A 23,469-nucleotide genomic window follows, 5' to 3' on the forward strand; every position below is an offset into this window, starting at 1 on the left:
CAGGCACACCCATGCATCTGTGCCAGGCAGTGTTGACTTCGAAGGGGCTCTATTTGGGCAGAAAGGTCTGCCCATGCAGAGTCAGTTGCAGGACTGGAATCTAAGACTGTGTGTAATAATCTTAAGGAAAACTATGGAATTTATATGAACAGGGACTAGCCAAAGCACATGGACTTTTTGTTCTGTTTGTACAATGCCTAGTACAATGGGTTCCTGGTCCATGATGCGGCTCCTATGGTGCTGATTATAATTTTCTAATGGAAGAAGGGCTGTTTCTTTTGGGCTACTTCAGTTATATGCAGTTAGTGCTTTTCCTTTCAAGATGTGATTGAATGTGTATGCTCATATGGGATGCTAAAAGTTTTATTTTCTTTTATTATCTAACAGGCAAGCCTTGGTGGGTGTGTTAGGATGATTGTAACAGGAGCTGCCCCTGCTTCTCCAACTGTTCTGGGGTTCCTTCGGGCAGCACTTGGATGTCAGGTACACTTCACCTACACAAGTATCAGAGGGGTAGCCGTGTTAGTCTGAATCTGTAAAAAGCAACAGAGGGTGCCACAGGACACAATAGAAATTGTTTTTTTCTGACAGTCAAAGATATAAATAGTAAGAGTGGGCTCAAACCACATAGATCAGACATGGCTCCAAACTCTCCCAAAGTTGAGAGGAGTTTGGATCCAGGACTTTCAGTGCTTTATAGAGAAAGGCAGCCAATGACAAAGTTCAGATCTGGATACAAGTTCAGGAATATTTGGATTTAGGGTTTGCACCCATATCTAGAGGGGCGAAAAGATCAGCGGCAATAAAATGGTGCAACTTGTCAATTTTCAAAAGTCACACTGATTAATACCCAGGCATAGAGGGGAACTTTGGAGATGCCTATTTCCTAGGTCATTGAAGACCAGACACATACTGAAGGGACCTGTCTAGTGTCCTGGGAAGAAGGTGCGGGCCAAACCACTTACTGTAGAATCCAGGGAGTCTGAGGACACATAGCTTGCATGCTCCTAGAATTCTGCTCAGGTGGTTGGCAAAGCTAGTGGCCTCTAGAAGTAAGTGGCAAACAAGCCCCACCCTTCTCAGATGCCTGAAGCTTGCCAGCAAAAAGTTTCCAAAAAGTCCCTTTCAAAAATGTAATTCATATTGGTGCAAAGAATCTGGTTTCTTTCACAGAAGTACATACTACTTTATTCAAGCAACTGTGATTGGTACAACTGTCTTCTCGTCCCACTATTTTCAGATCCTTACAGTGATATTCATTCAGAATAATATATAACAATGTTTCCCATACAGTGAAGACCAGAGTAACTTTCCCTGTCAATCTGTACACTGTGTATAGTGTAGTTGTAGCCATGTCGATCCCAGGATATTAGAGTGACAACGTGGGTGAGGAGGTAATATCTAAGCTTGTCTCTCTAATCAGCATACTCCATTATGGTTTAAATTCACAGCATTGTGCAACAAGAAGGAAACTGAACAATGTTCAAATCATATGTAAGTGTTAATCTATCATTAGGTTCAAAGCTATATATCTCTTTGTCAGGTTTATGAAGGTTACGGTCAAACAGAGTGCACAGCAGGATGTACCTTTACCACTCCAGGTGACTGGACTTCAGGTAAAAATGGACAAAACTGTTAGTGTATTTGGAATACTTTTTTGGGACCGTAATACCTACAGGATACTATGCAATACTTTATCATTGTGCTGAATAATTTGGGTGAATTCAGTATTTATGAAAGTGAGGTATTAATGGCACTAGCCAAAGAAAGGTAGAATTTGATCAGATGCTATACAAGTTTCCCTAGAGCAGGGGTAGTCAATCTATGCACGTGAGCTGATTTTCAGTGGCACTCACACTGCCCGGGTCTTGGCCACCGGTCCGGGGGGCTCTACATTTTAATATAATTTTAAATGAAGCTTCTTAAACATTTTAAAAACCTTATTTACTTTACATACAACAATAGTTTAGTTATATATTATAGACTTACAGAAAGAGACCTTCTAAAAATGTTCAAATGTATTACTGGCACGCAAAACCTTAAATTAGAGTGAATAAATTAAGACTCAGCACACCACTTCTGAAAGGTTGCCAACCCCTGCCCTAGAAAGATCTAGAACTATGCCTTGGTCCTGATCTGCAAAAATCCCCTGTCCTTTCCACTTCTGGCCTGCCTTGAGCAGAGACTACTAGTGCTATTGAATTGTGTTTGTCAGATGTAACACTGGAACAAAGATTAGGCTAACAAATTCATATTCACTTGTGACCAAAATCAGGCTTTGAGCACAGATCCAATGCCAGATAATGGGGAAAAAAGAGGATGCTTAGAGGTTTAAGGTTAGTCTGGTTTAAGGATTCTAGGCTATTACATTTTCAAACCTTTGGGATCTTATGATGGTTAATATAATCACATGAAAACTTCAATCAGCACCCAGCATGTTATCAGTGCTCAGTAAATAATAAATAATAAGAGTCGTGCAGTATTAATTATTAGTATTTATAGAATGGCTTTGGAACAGGTATGATCAAATTCATTCAAATGAATACCTGTACAAAAATTGGACATAATTTATTAGTCCCATTAATTATCTAAAAACCTCCCTTTTCAACACTAATTTTCGGTGATTGGAGTAGAGCACAGAATGTGATTTCCAGTACAGATTGCTGTATATCAGCTTGTTTTTCTGCCCAGCAGAAAAGGCCAATGACCTACTACGAGATGTACTGCCATAATATATGTTTCCGGTTAAACTTTCACTATGTTTGTTTCACACTGTCTTCACTTTGGTGCCCTACCCAGCACATAATTACTGAACACACATTCACAAAAATATATTAAGGACTGGATCCTCACTTTGTTAAATCTGCTGGTCCTAAGCAGATTTAAACCTGGGCAGATCTGTGAAGGATTCCACTAGTGTGGATAAAACCCTGGGTGGCAGAGAACCAGTGTACCTTGCCTTTCAGAGTGACCATTCCTTGGGGTGGGCCTGAACTAGGATGACCAGATGTCCCGATTCTAGAGGGACAGTCCTGATTTTTGGGTCTTTTTCTTCTATAGGCTCCTATTACCCCCCACCCCATCCCAATTTTTCACATTTGCTGTCTGGTCACCCTAGCCTGAACACCTTTGTGCTCCTGTGATCTGTCTACCAGAACATTCCATTTGGGTCACTGACAGTTAGCATAATTTAGAGTAGTTTAAGCAGTTATAGTTTACTTTGGAGAAATTGGAAAAAGGTTGCATTTAAAGCCATTGTAACTCAAAGCCTTTGACTTTTCTAGATCAGTGGTTCCCAAACTTGTTCCGCTGCTTGTGCAGGGAAAGCTCCTGGTGGGCCAGGCCAGTTTGTTTACCTGCCGCGTCCGCAGGTTCGGCCGATCGCGGCTCCCAGTAGCTGCGGTTCGCTGCTTCAGGCCAATGGGAGCTGCTGGAAGCGGCGCAGGCCGAGGGACGTACTGGCCGCCGCTTCCAGCAACTCCCATTGGCCTGGAGCAGCGAACCGCGGCATGTACACAAACCGGCCCGGCCTGCCAGGGGCTTTCCCTGCACAAGTGATGGAACAAGTTTGGGAACCACTGTTCTAGATGATACACAAAACAGAACTTCGGGCTCTGTTATTAACAAGTTACTCTGAGTTAGGTCTTTAAAAGAGGGGTTGATTTAATTTCCTGTTGGTCAGAGGAAGATGGTAAGACAAAAGGGTCCTGTATTGTTGCACTTAAAAATAGGAATCATATCCAGACAGGTTAAAGGATTCTGCACACAGACACATATGCTTCAAGAACACTGAACTTCAAGAAGTTCAGCTAGAAATGGGTGATGTGCTAATAATAATCTAATGAGCACCATTTATAGAATGAAATGACAAATGACCTTAATTTGCAGGTCACGTAGGAGCCCCTCTGCCCTGCAATTTAATCAAACTGATGGATGTGGAAGAGATGAATTATTTTGCTTCGAAAGGAGAAGGAGAGGTATCATCTCAAACATTATATACAGCCCCTCGGTAGTTAACTCTTTGAGGCAGGCTGTCATTATAAAAATCTGTGAGCCATTTGTTACTGCTTGTATTTGCCCCTTGTCATAGATTGAGAAATGAAAGGAAAAAAGCAGAACAAAGGAACACGTCAGGCAGCAATAGAACATCATAGTGTTAATTACAAATACAAGGTATTACAGAACCTCCAGCAAGTGCTACAGCTAATTACTTTTGAAGGGGCTTGAGGGTTCCACACAGGCAGACCCTTACACTCACACAGAATCCCATTGAGGCATAAGGGTTCACCTAAGCAGACCGCTTCACAAGATTAGGGCTAGGGTTATAAGGATCAACTCATCCAGTCCTCATGTATCCCTAGTGCAGTGAAAACTCTTATTGAAATAGACAATGACGTCAATAGGACTTTCCTCTGAGTCAGAACAGCACTAGGATTGTAAGACTTGGCTCTCTACATGTTTAAGGTCCCAATTCAGCAAAGCATTTAACCTCAAGCTTCACTTTAAGCATGTGTTTAAGTCCCATTAAAGTTAAGCATGTGCTTATGTAGTTCGCTGAATAGGGATGGCTTGTTGAATCAGGGCCTAAATTCTGGTCCTGGTAGATACTGACTGCTATCCTGTCCCACTGAGGGCTTTCAGCAGCTTGCAATAGGCACTCAGAACTTTGTGGGATCAAGCTTAGTTATTTTTATAATGCACTGGACCTAATTTATTTACTTTTTAACATAACTATTTTTCTTTTTTCCATTTATACTTTCAAGTTCAATGAAAGGCCATTGATTCACAGAATAAAATCAAAGCTGAGGATTATATTTACATTTTCCCTTTAATGTCAATGGTTGTCAGCCCATTTCATAACCTATAATATCACGCATGCTACGTTAAAGAGAAATAAAGTGTAATTTCGTATTATCCCAGAGTTCTGCATTTCCAGTTTTCCTTCGGCAACAAAATCCCAGCACACTGTAATTTACTGGCGAGTGCTTAATACCATAGAATGTTAACGTGCTCCCGTGTTTGTGTCTATGGCTCTGAGCCTACATAGGCTGGATTCTTGCAGAGTCCCACTGATTTTTAGCAGGACTCTTTGCAGGCACACGTAGTTGTGCTAGTGGATACCAATGCAGGACTGAAGCCTAAATTAGCAGCTGGAGTCTCTCAAAGAATATACCCGCTAATACTTTTAATGCTTTTAGCTAATGAGGACTCCTTAGGCTCCAGAGATAAAGGGTTCATATTTTAGTCCTGAGTTCTGTCCCCAATGCCCCATATGTACAGTTTAGCTCACGAACCTAGTGGGTGAAATCCCATCCCCACTGAAGTCAATGGTAACACTCCCATTGACTTCAGTGGGGCCAAGATTTCATCCAGCATCTGGATGTACAGCATGCAGTGATATGATTCACCACAGTGTACTCTATACTCCCTAATTATGTTCACAGCTTACCCTGAAAGCGTTGACACTTTATTCTTGCTAGTGCATTTAGGTTTTAACTAGAGGTGAGTGAAATGTTCACAACATTCAAAATGTTCAAAATCTAAGTGTTTTCCTATTTTGACTGTAAATGAAAAATATGGCCCAATTTTCAGTGCAAAGTATCTGCACTAAAGAGAGTTCATTTTTAGTGAAAATGATCGCATTTTTCAGCAAAATTGTTGTCTTTATGAAAAATATGTGGAAGGTTGTGATATCACATGCATTAGCAGTCAGTTTTTCTGTTCTCATGAAATATTGTCAAAAGACAATTTTAGGGCTGAGAAAAACAAACAAGAAAAGTCCAGAAAATTTCACACACAAATTGACCGAAGTTTTGCACAGTCTTGTTTTCTTACCTTACACCTACATTAGTTTAAACAATATATGGTTGGTGGTAACACTTTGAAATATTTTATTTTATTGGAGCACTCAGATGGGAAAGAATCCACCCGTTAACATTTTGGTATGATTCCATAACAAAAGCTCGAGACTTTGTCAGCAACCATGACTCTTTTGCAGATATGTGTGAAAGGACCCAATGTTTTCAAAGGTTATCTAAAAGATGATGAGAAGACAGCTGAAGCTCTGGATAAAGAAGGATGGCTTCATACTGGAGACATTGGGAAATGGTTACCTGTATGTACTGGTCAGATTCTCAGTTCTTGTGTAAATTGTATATTCCTATGTAAATTCTAAGGTAGTACACTTGTATTTTCAAGCAAATCTGTGTTTGACTGTTTTTTGTGGAATAACCCTATGTCAACCACCAGGAGTTCGTGCGTCCTCAGAGTCAAGTCCATGCACCTGGGGCCCAGTTACAGGTCAGCTTCATGCCTCAGCATCCCAAGTTTGAAGCAAAGCATAAAGAAAAGTTTCTTTGATATCTCATTAGTTCATGTAAGGTATCAAGCAGATTTGCCTCTGCCCAGAGGCTATTTTAATATCCAAAGCCAATCACTCAATCTTTAATTAATCTTTGGAAGAGATGACACTGGGGAGACAGAGATCAGTTCAACTGCTTCGGAAATCGAGCCACCTCTACAGTGGCATGCTGAAATCAACTCACTTGTTTAAAGACCAAACACCTTGATTTTTTTTTTTGAAGTACTGAATGCTCTCAAATACCATTCAACTGCAAGTTCTCAGCACTTTTGAAAATAGTTACTACTTTCTGCAATTTTTTTTCATATTTAAACTCTAATAGTATTTGATAAAGAATTTGTCTAAACAGCAACATCTACATTAAAAAATATTTTTTTTAAATTATCAGGTGAAAAAAATATCCTACCTGGAACAAGAGGCGGGAGGACAAACTCAACACAAAACTGGGAAACCTCTGAATACCAAAGCATTTTCATTATCTTTTGAGTTTTTTAAACACCATTATTCTGGCCCCTGTTTTACACATACAAAAGCAAGTGCACAGAACACTTTTTCAGACTGAAAAGTGAGGGGAGAAAAGACTTTTTTTTTTTTAAATGAAATTTCTTATTTTAATCTGTCTTTCAGAAGAAAGACAATGTATATCAAAAACTTGTTGGTTTCGATGTATAAATGGGCATTTGGCAGAAATGTCACAAAAAGCAAAATTTCTGGGCAGCATGATGGCCTGGGACAAAATGGTCATGAAGTATTTTTTGGTATTTTTAAACAGTTCTTCTGACTACCAGAATAGCACTTTCCTTCCCTGCGTGATGATGGTTGAGTTTATAATGGAAGTTTGGACATACCCTTAAAGAGACTCTATCATGGCTAATGGGCTGAAAATACAACCTGTGTTTAAGAGACTATATTTATCAAAAATGTCCTCCTGATCCTGAAAATCTCTTTTCCAAGTGAGGGCTGCAAGACTGATTAAATTCAACCTTTTCTGCTGGGCAGTTCACCACCAATAAACCTTAGGTAGGGCCAGTTTCCTGGGTTCAGACACTCTTGCTCTGATCTTTGCTCTGCCTGGATGGTCCACCCTTGCTGGTAGCCAGGGGATTGTGCACCTCCTCCCAGTTTTACTGTTAGCTCTTTAATGAAAGGTAGAGTCAAAAAATACATTGTTGACTGGGCCTGTATATTCAAATAACAATTTTGGTAACCATCGTCTCTCTTTCCCAACAGACTGGGACACTTAAAATTATTGATCGGAAAAAGCATATATTTAAACTTGCTCAGGGAGAATATATTGCGCCTGAAAAGATTGAGAATATCTACATCCGCAGTGAGCCTATTGCCCAGATATATGTGCATGGAGACAGCTTACAGGTAAAATGTAACACTTCAAACAGTCTGCTTGACAGGTTCTGTGCCTGCCACCAAGGGATCAGTAAAGGTGACCTTTCTACCCCTCACCATCCTCCTCCTCAATTCTGGAATTGACTCATAGCCAGTTAGGCCCCCAACCACTTGAGTGACTATACACAGTTTGGGGAATGAGTGACAATCTAGCCTCTAAAGCTACCTCATTATCCTCCTTCAAATCCCTCCTTAAAACTCTCCTGTGCCATGATGCCTACAAAAAAACTCAACAAAGGTTAGGCTGCTGGGGTGCTGAGACTACTGGCATCAACTTTTAGAAATAGAGAACAGCAGAGCAGATGCTAGAGCTGCACTTTAATTCACAAGTGGAGGACAAGTGCAGGACCCTTCAGCACTTGTGTCCTGCATAGGACCTGCATGTGAGAGGTCTGTCTGCCAAGTGCTTACGCAGGTGGGCAGAACTATTCTCTGTATTAAAACAGAATAGTTTGGGACATGTTTTCAAAGTGGCTTCTGAAATTCTGTCCACAAAATTCTGCTCATTAAAGTTTTATGTGTGAAAAATCTGATTTTTTGCGCACACAGTGGAGATAGCTGCATGTGTAAGCTATCCAGTTTACATATGCAATGGTTGGTGTTTTGCATACCAACAGGTACAATTTCAGACACCATAACAACTAACCCTTACCCACTAATCATGCCCTGGAGCCAAACACATATTTCTCTTTGACATCAATATGATTTCCCTGGATGGTCAGAGATCCATGAATGGAATAGTGATAAACAAAATGGACCAAGTTCTGCTCCCACTTTACCAGCGTAAAAGCAAAGTAACTTTGTTAGCTTCGGTGCAGCATAGAATTCAAATTCCAGAATCTGGGCCAATGTATTATATTTTTCTGGCAAATATATTAACTGTCATTTTATGGCTCTTTTATCTGAGGAGAAGAAATGTTCATCACAAATACTTCATCATGAAATTTTAGCCAAATACAGTGCTGTATTGAAATGATTAAACCCGGCAAACTAAGAGAGATTATTTATGTACTGGAATATTATATTTTAAATATGGTTCTTTCCTTGGCTGATACATTTTTTTCTGATACAGGCCTTCTTGGTGGGAATTGTTGTACCTGATTCTGAAGTCATGCCAGGCTGGGCAAGGAAAAGAGGGTTTGAGGGAACATATGCAGAGCTCTGTAAAAATACGGTGTGTCCTTAAAAATACATATGTGTGTACGTTTAACAGTGATCTGTAATATGCAGCGCTAGGAAATGATAGCACTGAAATAAAGGTATGCTCACATAAAAGAGAATAGGCAAACCAAGCCCTTAAGCTCCTTAACATCGTTCTTATTTAGTAGCTGTACTAATGGCATCTTCCAAATATGTAAGAAGACAAGGTCTTCAGTAATCATACACCTGCATATGCCACCTATTTTCCCCAAGCATTGAGCATCGCCTGCTGTCATAGACAGAATACCAAACTAGATGGATCATTTGTCTCTGTCATTATAACCACTCTTCTGAATGTTTCTGTGAATATATATCATACAGTTCTTTTTCTATAATTAAACCTATGCAATCTCTTTTTAGACTCGTATGAAAGGTAACACTTTTTCTCTCCTATTAATGTTTAACTCCGCTAAAAAATTAATAGTAGTTGTTATAATTAATGGCAAGATGCAACGATTAAGTGAGAATATTCTACCTTGGTGGCTAAAGTGAGGCACTTATATTCATATTTAGGCACCTTAATAAGCAAAGTGGTTTTTAAGAAGTACTGAGCACCTACTACTGTCATGAAACATACATGATTTAAACCACAATCCATTTACACACACACTTAACTTTAAAAGCACATGAATACCACTGAAGTCAGTGGGACTATTCGGGCACTTAAGAGTTTGTCTAAGAGTTTGAAGGATTAAGGCTTTAAATGTCTATCCTCAACCACCAAAGTTTGAAAACGTTAGCCTTACATTTTCTGCTGTATAAAAATATTATTACATTACTCATTTATAAAGTAGTCATTCATTTTCTATTTATAAAGGAATTTCTTTTAAAGCAACATTTGCTAACTGATGTATGAAACTGCCAGAATCAACAGCGTATTTGTGCTTTGATCAGTAAACTTTATTTTCCTGCTGAGTAATATAATTGGATGTAAAGATGTCTCTTGAAGGGTAACAGAAAATTATGTGTTCTAACCCAGGAACTGACACAAGCAATAATGGAAGATATGGTGCGGCTAGGGAAGGAGGGTGGACTTCATTCTTTTGAGCAGGTATGATAACATTATTCCCTATGGTCAGATAACTCGCCCCTTTACGATAAATAGGCAGTTGTTAGTATGCATCATATAAAGCCTAAATGTCTGATTATGTTGTTTCTGAAAGTAATTATAGCTTGCATTTGTGTCTTTCTTAAACTCTTTGGCCCCTTAAGAATGCATGAATATTGCCACAAAAGTCCACAGTAATAAAAGCCTCATTATTATTTTGGTTCCATGCAGGAATTTTGTGAAAGCACCACTATACCACTGACAAATTATTTTTATCGTTTTTGATTAAATAAGGACTACAGACCCTGATCCCGCTTTCTACACACAGCAGGAGTCAGAGTAGATTCAGTGGGAGTTATGGGTGCATAGGAAATACAAGAACAGGCCCTATATAATCCCTGATATAATCACCAGAGGTCAAGAACAGTATTTTTAGGAGCCTGATCTTACTCCCATTGAAAGCAATGTTGCAAAGTAGGATCAGGTCCGTAATTACAGTACCATTCATGTAACTGACCTAGAAAATACAGCTGCTCTGTTTATTTTCAGTGCTTGCACTAATCCTTTTCTGACGCTTGCCTAAATATTTTCTGCAACAGAATTACAAATATTCAAGCAGGAAAATTCTGAAACTGATGCAGTATTTCATGGTAGCAATAATATAGATCAAAACAATATTAATATAAAAGTGAATATCTAAGACATTATTTAAACATCACTAGTAAGCTTCATTTATTTGTTTGTTTTTGCTTGAGAAGTCCAGTGAAAATCCACTGTGTTAAAGAGTTTGCAGAAGCTCCAGAAACCTTAAATCTCCTTGTCTCCATTTTTCTGACAGTTCCATAACTGATAAAAGAAATTCCACATGGAGTGTGGATCATAATACATGAAATTGGCTATCTAGTAATTACCCTCGGTTGTTCCTGCCCTAATCTTCACAATATGAATACCCTTAACTTACCAGTTCTACTGACATGTATTAAATAAACTGTGAGGTTATGAGAACTCTGCGGCAATGCTAAAAATCTAGGGAGAAACAATATGAAATGGAAATACCTGAATGTATTGCAGTTCGAAAACAAGGGCCTATTGTGTAGAGCCTCATGTGTAAAGCAGTATGTGATTGTTATGACCTAACAGTGGGCCAGATTATCTGACCAGTATGGACCATACAGAGATGTCCCTTTGCATGGGTCCACCTTCCCCATAGATAGAGTTGGGTGAAATTTTTCAGACTAATAGTTTATTTGTAAAAAAATGTAGTTTCAGTCAACCAAAAACTATTCACTATTTGACCCCTCTACCTGATGTGGAGAAGGGATTTAAATTTGGGTCTCGGAGATTGGTCCAGTCATTGAGCAATGGGATGTTCTCGGGCAGGTCTTTCTCATACTCTCCTATTTAAGCTGTTCCACTGAGTATAAATAATTAGACATGACCTTCGGTCTCACACCTCCAGGTGAGTGCCCTAAGCCCTAAACTATAGAGTCATTAGAACAGGAGTACTTGTGGCACCTTAGAGACTAACAAATTTATTAGAGCATAAGCTTTCGTGGGCTACAACCCACTTCTTCGGATGCATATTGAGTGAAACATTCTCACACATTGTCTCTGGTCTAATGACTATTTAAATAGGCATTAACTAAAACAAGCAAACCCAAGAGTTTTTAAACAAGTCTAATTAAAAATCCTTTCTCCTCACAATTGCTCCACTTTCACGACTTTGATTCTTGTGATGTCACCATTTCACTAGTTCTGCAGTAACCCCAAAGCACTTCTGAGCAGAAAAGACCTGAATTTCTGATATATAAAAATCTTTTGAAGAGTAGTAGATCCAGGCCAATATATTCTGGATATTTATCATAGGGTTGGTTTTTTTTTAAGAAGACAGTCACAAATGGATGTGAATTTACCAGAAACTCTTCCCTTTGGTGTGGGGCTATATCTTATGCTGTACTGCAGAACCCTTTGCCACCCAGTCTAATTTTCCTCTAACTCTTATCTTGGATCCAGACAGGACAGTGTTCATTTGAGGGGTCTTGTACTTTTAATCAGACTCTTTCATAATCTTTTAACTAGCTATAACATTAATGCACAAAGTTTACCATTTTAATAACTTTAAAAATAATTGCTGTACCACTATGTTGTTCTTTTATGTAAACATTTTGTATATAATTACATATAATTCAAGACTTTCAAAAGGTGCTGCAGTTTTTGAGTGCTCAACTCAGAGACAATTTAGAGAATGAGTGTTCCAAAATCATGCCCCCTTAGTGCGTCTCAAGTTAAGCACCCAAAAATTACAGCACTCAAAATCACTAGTCCCTTTTAAAAGTCACTTGGCCACAGTATATAAAGAAAGTATTTGTGGTCCCTGGAATAAAATGCACACAGGGAAAAGAGAGCCACAGGATTTAATGGAATAAAAAAGTCATTCTTAAACCACATTTCCTACAACTCCTAGTCTGTCAAAATGTGAAGTGGGTTGGTAACGGGCAAAAAAAGCAGAAGATGGCTAAGGAGTCCTGTCTGAACCATGTGGATTGTGGCCAGCCATACAGAGTAGTTTTCTACTGTCTCCCACACCAGCACCACCATAAATATAATGGAAACACAACCCACTCCATCTGTGCCACCAAGCTTCCTGCTGTGCTCAGACACCATGGATTAGTAAGAGCAGCCTGGTAAAATTCTAGTTGCCTGGGCCGAGTGGTTTTTATCACTGTAACTGGTCACTAAAACATCATTCTTTTTTTGCATGATCATCATCATGTTAACTTTGGATCAGAAGACTTTTTGCTCTTAGTATGATTTCTCCTTCTCCTGACTCTGTGACACCCTCTTGTCTTCTGTGACCCTTCAGCTATGTGGAAATGTTGTGGCTCACACATAGCCACATTTCCCCTCTGCTTGAGCCACTCTTGAGTTTTTTGGGGATATGCTCCATTGCACACCACACAGTGGAACAAAAGCACAGCAGACTGGATGTGTATTTCTTTTAGGGATGGGGGTAATATTTTTGGGGGAGCATGTGGACAAAGGTTTATGGTGCAGGGAGAAGATGATGCTAATAAAAGTATGAGGGACTGATTCAGAAGTGGTGAGATACAGCCATAGTACAGACAGGTGGTGTTCAAACTTCACCACTCCACTCTGTTAGTGCTTCTTAATTCCAACCTGCAACACAAATATTATATCAGTCCTGAGAGTTCCGTTAAACAAGAAGAGTGTGTGGATACTTTATGATATGGACAGACAACCAGTATGATTGAAGATGGACCCAGCAGAGTCATTTTTGCTGATAACCTAAGCAGGATAGTTACGATTTCAGGAGTTTTGATTAGTACTAATTAACAGTGGATGATGATAGTTTAGTGTTGCCATAAATATATTCATTTTCTATTTCAGGTCAAAACCATTTACATCCACTCTGATATGTTCTCAATACAAAATGGCTTGCTGACACCAACACTAAAGGCTAGGAGACGAGAGCTAAGAGATTACTTCAAAAAACAAATAGAAGAGCTTTATTCAAGTGTCTCCATATGAAGTGGCAGGAAAATTCTTCTGAATAATGGACTTTGTAGCAATATTAAAGTACATACTCAAAAGTACAGAGCCAGAATGACACAGTTGAAATGAATAAGCACCTGACCTTGTGTCTGAACCTTTTGTTGTTCCAAGACCTCACCGCTGATATAACAGTAATTTTCCTTTTTCATCAGCTGTAGTACCTTAATTTTTTACAGTGTGTATGCTGTAGGAGACTACTGAAAACTACACTACATATCCATATAAAGATACATAAATTCCAGCACATCTTAAAGTATATCATGGAAGGTTACATTATTATTAATGCCCCCAAATACTATTGATTACACATCAGGAAAAAGGTATGTGTTATATCTGTTGATATGATTGTATATAACGTTATAGATTAGTGACTAAAATCCTGCATAATTCAATAATGTGGTCTACCTCAAACATTCAAAGGCTGATAATTAAAATCACAACTAAGTCTGTTTTCCCTAACCTAGAACTTCAAGCAAGATCTTTGGTCATTTTTTTTTTTTAAGTGACAGCTTTTATACTCTGCAAGACAAATTCCATTGACTTTATGTAATCATCAATGATCTGACTAACAGAGAACGAGGAATAAATCTCCTGATTTCATCTGTATGTAATATACCCATCAGCATATTAGGCCTAATGGAAAAACCCAGATTAATACCACTTTGTAACTGCAAAAATATTTTAGGAAGTTACAGAATTCCCTGTATTTCTTTTTTCAGTGCATCTGAACTCAGTTTATAGCATGGCAGATAGATCTTCCTTGAGATGCTGATTCAGCACAATATGCCCATGGGTTCATAAATGCACGAGCTGGGAAGGCTGTGGAAGGATTGGTGGCTCTGTGGCAGACTGATCTATTCAGGATCAGCTTTCTGTGGGAGCTACAAAATAAAAAGCTTCACAAGAGGAGGAGAACTAGTGTGAATGAGCCCTCAGCATCCTGTACACTCCTGATTCTTAATTTATTGCTTTACATGCTGCTAGTGCTGTGCAGTCCAGTCAGATTAACTCCCTGGCACAGCTGCAGGTAGAGGAATGGAGCTCTGGCTCAACGTATGAACTATAATGGTGAACAAAATGTTCAGTAAAACAAATTTACTTGCTAGAAATGGTGGCATCACATCCCCATTGCTGTAGCACAACGATGAAGGGCCTCCCTTGTGTTGCTGGAGGTGTTACTCCTGAGCAGGGACGGCTCTAGGCACCAGTAAAACAAGCTGGTGCTTGGGGCGGCACATTTTTAGGGGCAGCATGGCCGGCGCCAGAATGCCGCCCCTAAAAATGTGCCCCGGGCGCGCTAGCTCACCTCCGCTGCTGCTGCCGCTCGCGCGCCGCTACTCGCCCTCCCTCCCAGGCTCTCAAGCCTGGGAGGGAGGGGGAGATCCCGAGCGGCCACGGCGCGCGATACAGCTGATTCGCGCGCCGCTGCTCCAGGTTTGAGAGCCTGGGAGGGAGGGCGAGTAGCGGCGCCCGCACCGCAGCCACTCGGAGTCTCCCCCTCCCTCCCAGGCTCTCAAACCTGGGAGGGAGGGGGAGATCCCGAGCGGCCACGGCGCGCGAAACGCTGCTCCCCCTCCCTCCTAGGCTTGAGGCTAGGGGGAGGAGGCAGGGAAGGGGCGGAGTTGAGGCGGGGCTCTGGGTGGGTTGTATATTCAAGAGGGGGGGGGCGGCCAAAATTGTTTTTGCTTTGGGCGGCAAAAATCCTAGAGCCGGCCCTGCTCCTGAGTGCCCATGTTGCTGAGGGGGCAGCTTCCTCGACGGTTTTCCTTCCCACCACCATTGTGAGATGGCAGGATGGGAGGTAAGGTTACCACCTGGCTGGTATTTGGCTGCCCTGGCTGGTTTTTTTTATGGAATTACCAGAAAAATAATTTAGTCTGCCAGGTTATCTTTTTTAACGTGGGCCTAAGGATTTGCATTATGATCATAATACACTTGGATATCTAATGTCAAAAGTCTGTGTCCAGCTAAAGATGCTGCCGTATTCCCACTTCTGCAGTTTAAGTGATAACTGCTCAAACGTGTTTGAAAAAACAGAAGCAACATGCAAGCGCAGCACACGTGTGTGAGAGAGGGTTTGCGTCATGCGAGAGTGATAACTTCACATGTGTTATCTCTAGGGTGACCATATTTCCCAAGGGGAAAATGGGATACCCCCAGCTGCTCGCCCGAACTGCCACCCCACCCCACCCCCCGGCACAAGACCGTTGCCAGTCACTGGAAGCCTGCCACTCCCCACTACCCTCCCCTTGCAAGGCTGTTGCTGGTCACCTGAACCCTGCCCCCCTCCACAAGGTTGTTGCCCAGTCGCTAAAACCCTGCCAGATTTCTGCATGCTGGTAAGCTTCCTTCCCCCTCCCCAGCCCTACCTCCCCCCTGTACTGGGCTGGCATCTCTACTCGCCTCCCTTTCCCCCCCACATGTTCCTCCGCCTCGCATCCCGCTCTTTTGCAAAAGTGGGCATTTGTCCTGATTGCTCTCGCCAACTGATCAAGTTAGCTTGTGGTTGGGGGTTGGGGTTGCAGCAAGCTTGGAGTAGGGGTGGAGGGAAGGTACTGGGGTTTTTTGCGTTTCAAAAGTGGTAACCCTAGTGGGAGGGGCCACAGGTTTCTTTCTTTTTCTTTCTGATGGGTCTTCAAAATTGAGCTTTCAGCTAGGGAAAGATTGATCTTTGTGCTACGACCAATTTAAAATGTTTCCTTGACTGAATCAAGATCTATCAAAGAAGGACCCTTCCCTGTATTTTGGACATTTGCAAAGCTCTAATACAATTCCATGATCCCAATTACCATGTAAAGCAGTTGGTCTGGATAAAGCCTTAGCCTTCACTGTGGCAAAGGGGAAGCCACTAGAAAGGCAATATCTCCCCAGTGGAATAGGAGCAGACTCTGGAACTACATGCTCAAACAGCATGGTGTTAAAAGCCGCAGGCCTGAACAATTCAAGGAACTTGAGGACACTCCATGAGTGAACAGCCTTGGTGGCTTCTTCCAGCTGAACTTATTTTTGTAATAACTGCTATTAGTTACACCAATCCACACACTAGCATGAGGCTGCTAGATGACCTGGTTTGCTAGGGCTGTGAATACAAACTTATTTTTCTGTCTGAGACTGGAGTCCATCATTAGTTTTCATACTAAAAAGCCTAAGTTAAACTATTAATCTATACCTTCCCTCTGAAATTCCATTGCATGCTTTAAAAGAAATGAAATAAATTGAACTAATGAGCTAGTTTTATGCAGTCTGTTTTATTAAAGTCATTTCAGAACAAACAGCTAAAAATACACAGGAGACTGCATCTGTTACATAATCTTGCTTGTACAGCACGTGTTTATTTGATTTATCAAATGTGCATTCTATGGGCCTGATTCTTCATTGCCCTGCATCTTGTGTAGTCATTTCCATCAGTACAAAATTGGTGTAAAACACTACCATTGTGATCTGGTAGTGTTTTACACTCATGTTACACTGATATAAATGACTATCCACAGTGCAAGGCATCGGAGCATCAGGTGCAATACCTTTTTTCTCCTTTAAGCAAATATGATCTAGTTCCTTAAATAAACAGATGTGTAAAAGAAGCTATTTTCCACTGACCGTTCTCTACAGCATGAATTTAATTTACTTGCCTTTTCCTCTAAAATGATTCAGTCCACCTGACCTGTCCAGACAACTGAGGATCCTAATTTGAATTTATTTATGGCTCACATGCTTGTTAATTTTAATACTAGAGGGGGTGGGAGTAGGAGTTGGAAGAAGAAAATATGTACATGACCACACCAAGATGATGTAAAATTTGGAAAGAATTGGCTCAAATGAATATTTTTCTACAGCCATATCCCAAAAGTGTGTCAATTTTTAAATCTTGGGGAAAACCCTGGTTACATGAACTAAAGCCATCCTCATCCCCCCCCCGGTAATTTTATCTTGCGTAATTAGAACTTCCTCTGCAGATCACTCTCAGCCTCATTAACCTTGGATACATTAGAAGGGATTAAAACCTCAAATGAATGTGTCTAAATATGTTCTTTAACATGATAAGCACTAACATGCGTTCCTTAAATATCTGGCACACCTGTCTTCCTTTTGCACATTTTGGTTTTTCCTTAAGTGAAAATATTTATTGTGGCCATTGCAAGGAAAATCCCAGTATTCATTAGGTTTGAGTTCCCCTATGACCTCTTTATAGTATCTCAGGGTAATAATTTACACAGTGTGTTGTGTATCTTTGTCTTATTTGAGAATTCCCCTTCAAAACTCAAGTGCCATCAAAGTGCCAGAAGAGTATGTACTGCTCTTCTCCAAAAGCATTTCTACTCTGGGTGGCTTAAAAATAAGTATTTTCATCTTATCACTTGAAGGTATAGGGGCTGATTCTTATACAAACCAGAGAGAAGAAAAAGTAGTAACTCCACTGAAGTCAATGGAGTTACACTGGTGTGAAATCAGGGTGAGATCAGAATAGGGCCCCTGTGGTGTGCCGACTGTCCGGTCCCCCAAAGATGGCATCACCTTGAGCAGACTAGTATGTTGAGGTAGTTCTACAATTCATTTTCCTTCATAATATGATGTGCTCTTCCCCTTTATATAGTCGAAAAAGAGTTTCCTTGGGCCTGATACTATGTCCGCTGAAAAGATTGCCTCCTGTGCTCATATGAGAAAACCAGATTCAAACATACCTTCAAGCCCAATCCCCTTGAGAGAATGATGCATATATATATGATGTTCTTCACTCAGTATATTGCATAGCCAACATACCTCCCCTGCCCCAGAAACCATCAAAGAAACAAAGAAGGTACACGATAGAACTCGCACAGCATTGAGTCCTAACCTTACAGGACTGGCAATATGTGTAATTAAGTAATGTGGTACTGAAAGGCAAATGTTCAGGGTAAAATATTCGATTCTATAGTGTACATTATAGAGAAGAAGTGGTAATTCCTTTGCTGCTAAAGTATGCTTTTACAGTACATTATGCAATTGCTACTATCTCAGCAATAGTAAGGTCCAGTGTCATTACTGCCTTGGGTATGATTTTGCTGCATATAACAAAGTAAGTTGTCTTTAATAATTCTTCTAGAATGAAACAAATTGAGTTAATTTCTTTTCCATGTGTGAAAAGCACAATCTTGTGATCTATATGTAAATAAACTACTATAAGATGAATGTAAACTCAGAAAGAATATACTATTTTTGCATGACAACAGACCACTTAAAGATGTGTTGATGTCTCACAGAAAACTTTAAAAAACATTTTGAGGGGCAATTCTATCTAAATTTTGCAGTTCTCTTGTTCTCTTGTTCTGTTATTATAAGGGAACAGATATATGAAAACAGGATCTTTGTTGCTTTTTGGAGTTCTCCTGTTCCTCTTTTCCTAGGGTTCCATTCCTGCAAGAAGCAGAGTATCTACTGTCAGTTACTAAGCTGTCTTTGCTCCTGTTTGGAAATTGAGGGCACTCAGCATTCATTTTGGAGAAGGTACTAAAGAACTAAAGCACTATCAGGCCCATGCTGCTTAATTAAAAAATTATTACTGGTGTAAATGGGCACAACTCCACTGACTCCAGTGAAATTATGCATTACACCAGCAGTAATTTGGGCCAAGGGAATGTCTGTGAATCTCAATTAGTTGCTATAATTATGATGTCACACAGATCATTGTATCTTAAAATGAGGAATTAACAAGAGGAGATTAATTTTTAAGGAATAAGATCCCAGATGAAATTCTGGCCCCACTGAAACCAACAGGAGTTTTAACACCGACTTCAGTGAAGCCAGGATTTCATTCCTGTCTTTAAGCAAAAGCCTTTAACATTCAACAGTGAGGGGAGAACACCAGAAAATTGTACCTAAGTGAAACTGTTCCTAAATAGAATGTTTTCCATGAGACATCAGAGCCTCTTTAACCCCTTCACTTTAGTATACTATTTTGTTATGCATTTAAAAAACATAACTGCAACAAACACACAAATAAATCAGACATTTTCCTAAGAGTTGCTTATTCGATTTTCAACTGAAGTGAAGGGATTAAAATCTGTGACTTATAAATATGTGTAAAAAGGCATCTTAACTGTAATGAAAGATTTTTCAGTTTTGGTATATTAGCATGTATATCAAAAATATAAAAGGCATCTATGTAAACTTTTGTAAAGAACTAAACTGTCACATTTCTCAAAATTGCTCATAAAACATTCTTGTGCATTGACTTACAATAAAATCTTTTATAAAATCTTATTCCAACACTCTGTCCACATGATCAGAAACTAGTCATTCAGAATGTGTGCCTATACTAAACATACAGAAAACAAAACAGTGAGCAAAGGAATATTGGCACCTGAGATAAATGTTCACAATCTTCAATTAACTTGTTGTTTTAAATTTCTCTGAAGATGGCCATACAGTAGCCTTTCTGTAATGGTTTCAGCTCACTGTTGTTTTAAAACAAACAATAATAAAATAACCAAATGTCTAAGCTTGTTTAATAGAATTAACTATTGGGAATGCATAGTATTTTTTCAGAACTTGTGCTTAAAACAATAAAGTTTAAAATTATTCAGTCTCATTCCAATTTTTGTGTGCATGTACACTCTCTTAATATTACAGCTTCAAAGAATTTAAAAAAATTGTTGCAAAAGTTAGTAAAATTAAATTTATCTAGCTAAATATAATCAGGGTGCTCTGTAGACTATTACATTTTGATCAGAAAAGTAATGTAACATAAAAACTTGGATTCAAGTAGCATTCAACTGGCTCATAAGAATTCCAAGCAGTGAAATTATAAGGCTAAGCCTATATGCATATGAATTTATGACCCAAGAACAGTGAAGTGGAACAGAGATGCTGTCCAGACTGTTCTCTTCAACAGGATCCTCCCTGCTGGACAAGGCAGGATTCCTCAGGGCAGGCTAAGGGGATGTACGTGCTTTGTCGTTCCTCTGGGCAACAGCACACTGCGGGCCTGGCTAGCACTTGCATGCATTGCTGGCCCTTGAGAACAGGGCAGGGTATAGCAGTAAGGCTGAATTGAAATGTGATACAAAAATCTATTTAAGAACCCCAAACATTAAAGAGACGTGTTAATTTAAATTAAATATGTTTTTAAGCAAATTACAGTATTTGAAAATTAGTGTCTTTCATCTATGTGACCCAAGAATTTTGTGCTTGCTGTGCTACAGCAGCTGACATCACATACACCTCAAACTCTACTTTGTTATTAGTGATCCAGAAGAGATGCAGAAACCGAGGGCCTACATTCAGGCCATGGCAAACAAAGAGCCTTTCAATTCACCTTTAAAATAATTCTGTGCATGCAGTCATACAGTGCAGGATGTGCAGCTATGGTCTCTTACAGTAAATACACTCTTGGGTGGCCTAATTAAAAGCAATACTCTGTATAGTTAGCCACCACCTCAGCAGCTCTGGTGCAACTGATCTAGATAAGGGTGTTAATTTCTCCAAATTGTCTGACAGATACTGACAGATTGGAGGAAGTTCAGAGGAGAGCAACAAAAATGATGAAGGGAGCAGAAGGAACAACTTAAGATAGAAGCTTTCCCTGACTAGGTCTATCTGAGGAGAAGAGGCCTTGGATCCTCTTAAACAAGTGTATGTGTGGCTGTGGGGAGGTGAGGGTTCTCAAGCAGACTTGAGGTGACACCCCATCATATGTACTTCACATAGGGCCCCAAACAGATGAAGCCAGTCCAGTGAAGCCTAGGTCCAGCCCTGCTGGATGTCAATGATCCTGTTGTAGAGAAAAAAACGAGCTAGTTCAATTTTTCCTGAGTCAGAACAATAGTCCCTTGTTTTCAATGAACAAATCAAGAACATACAGGTCTCTATGAAAAAACAAATTTGCCAGAATGTGTCATCCAATCCATATGTTCTCTCTCAAATTACACATCTGAATCAACTACGGATTCCTCAGTGTTACGTTTTACACTCACAGAAAGCCAACATGTACTTTCAGTCTATATTACATTTATTTTAATTAGGGAACATAGCCAAGAAGTTTGGCATTAATTATGCTACCATCCTTTCATTCTTTACTGATTACATCCCCTATTAACCTTTCCAAGATTTTGCTCAGGATTGATGTCAGGATAATCAGCCTATATTTATCTGGGTCATCCCGTTTGCCCTCTTTTAGATACAGGCACAACATTTGGCAAGACATTTAAACATAGGCACAATGTGGCACTGGATTTCAGAAGACAACTACTCTTTATCTACCCCATTGCACCAGGTTTACAACAAACCAATAGAGTTTACACCAGTTTTATACTTCTATGTATGGGGAAGTATGGCCCAGCAGATAAAGCACTGGACTGGCTTCTATTCCTGGCTCTGCTACTGGCCTGCTGGGTGACCTTGGGCAAGTCACTTCATCTTTCTGTGCCTCAGTTTCCTAATCTGTAAAATAGGGATAATTATACTGACCTCCTCTGTAAAGTGCTTTGAGATTGCTAATGAAAACAGCTTTCTAAGACCTAGGTATTATTATTATAACTTCATTAGTTAAAACTCAAGTAACAATTGAGCCCCTAACAATCAAACCCCTTATATTTAGTGATGCAGTATGCAGAAAACAGAAACATACCATCACCCCTATCGTTAGAGTTATTAAACACACCTCTGCATCTATCACTACATTAAAAAGTAAATATACTGAACATCAAAATACAATGGCAGTAAAAAGTCCTATCAGATTCTGTTGTCATTCACAAACAGTGCAAAACTCTAACATGAATGGATGTCTAATTATTGTTGCTCCACATGGTGAATTGGATACAAAGGCCTCCTCTCTGGGTTGGGCCATTTAGGAAGGGGCAGAGTGGGGAATTAGGGCTAGCAGGCCCTCTCTCAAGCCACTGTTGCTGCACATATATAATTCCATTTTTATTACTATTGTCCAATTATACTCAAAAAAGGAGAATTCGAGGCAACGATGACCACAAAAGAGAGCATCCTGAGTGACCAGAAAGCACCATTTCAGAGAAGAATTGTTTATGTTCTTGGGGACAAGAAAAAACAATTATGATCTTTTGGGGGCATAACAGACCTTTGGGTCACACAGCATAGCCTTTTTTTTTTATCAGACTATCTCTGGACAAAGGAGGGAATAGGGGCAGGTTGGCGGGGAGAAGTCTGAATTGAGTGGGACAGGGAATAATCTTTCACTGCAGATATGAATCCAATCTGTGGTTTGGAATTACAGTCTGTACCCCGAGAAGGGATTGGCTGACTTTGAAGATATCATAATAAATAAATTCAGTTTATTGGCACAGCTCAATTGCCAAATATGCAACTGCACTAAAGTGCTCAAAAGACACTGAACACAGAGTTAACAGTGCCACCTTCTGCCCAAAACCAAAACAACAAAAACAATACCACGTTGCCGAAGTATTGTAGGTTTTTTACCCATGAAAGCTTATGCCCAAATAAATCTGTTAGTCTTTAAGGTGCCACCGGACGCTTGTTGTTTTTGTGGCTTCAGACTAACACGGCTACCCCTCTGATACTTAAAGTATTGTAGAGTACCTCCAGCTAAATATTACGATCCATTATTTGGCTACAGTGGTTTTCATAGCCCAGTCACACTACAACAGGTACTTAATTAATGCAGTAACAGAATTACTCACCGCTACTGAAAATCAATAGGAGGCAGGTGGGTTGACAGTGGAAGTGGGGCTGTTGGGAAGAGTGAGGGGCTGGCTGGGTCTAGGTGAGGGGAGTTGTTAGGAAGCTGGATTTGGGAGAGGGTTCTCAGGGGGCTGGGTGGGAGTAGGATTTAAGGGGAGTTCTTAGTGGGTCGGGTGAGGGCTGGATCTAGGCGAGGTGAGTTGTTAGGGCATTAAGTTAGGGCTCTCGGAGGAGGTGG

The 23,469-nt window shown here is 40.0% G+C and overlaps 1 protein-coding gene across 5 annotated transcripts in view; it reads left to right on the forward strand.

Annotated features, from left to right (window-relative positions):
* ACSL6 (acyl-CoA synthetase long chain family member 6) overlaps window positions 1-14,779 on the forward strand; it is a 124,462-nt gene extending 109,683 nt beyond the window's left edge. For all 5 annotated transcript variants that reach the window (XM_024213346.3, XM_024213345.3, XM_026659495.2 and 2 more), the window contains 8 exons: window positions 388-483; window positions 1,544-1,616; window positions 3,889-3,977; window positions 5,999-6,115; window positions 7,592-7,735; window positions 8,838-8,939; window positions 9,945-10,016; window positions 13,422-14,779. In XM_024213346.3, coding sequence (XP_024069114.1) covers window positions 388-483; window positions 1,544-1,616; window positions 3,889-3,977; window positions 5,999-6,115; window positions 7,592-7,735; window positions 8,838-8,939; window positions 9,945-10,016; window positions 13,422-13,562 — 834 coding nt within the window. In that variant the 3' untranslated portion in view covers window positions 13,563-14,779. The remainder of the gene's footprint in view (window positions 1-387; window positions 484-1,543; window positions 1,617-3,888; window positions 3,978-5,998; window positions 6,116-7,591; window positions 7,736-8,837; window positions 8,940-9,944; window positions 10,017-13,421) is intronic.
* The last annotated feature ends 8,690 nt before the right edge of the window (window positions 14,780-23,469 follow it).

Source organism: Terrapene carolina, unplaced genomic scaffold (assembly GCF_002925995.2).
Source record: "Terrapene carolina triunguis isolate 2854851 unplaced genomic scaffold, T_m_triunguis-2.0 Scaffold629, whole genome shotgun sequence".
Classification (NCBI taxonomy): Eukaryota; Metazoa; Chordata; order Testudines; family Emydidae; genus Terrapene; species Terrapene triunguis.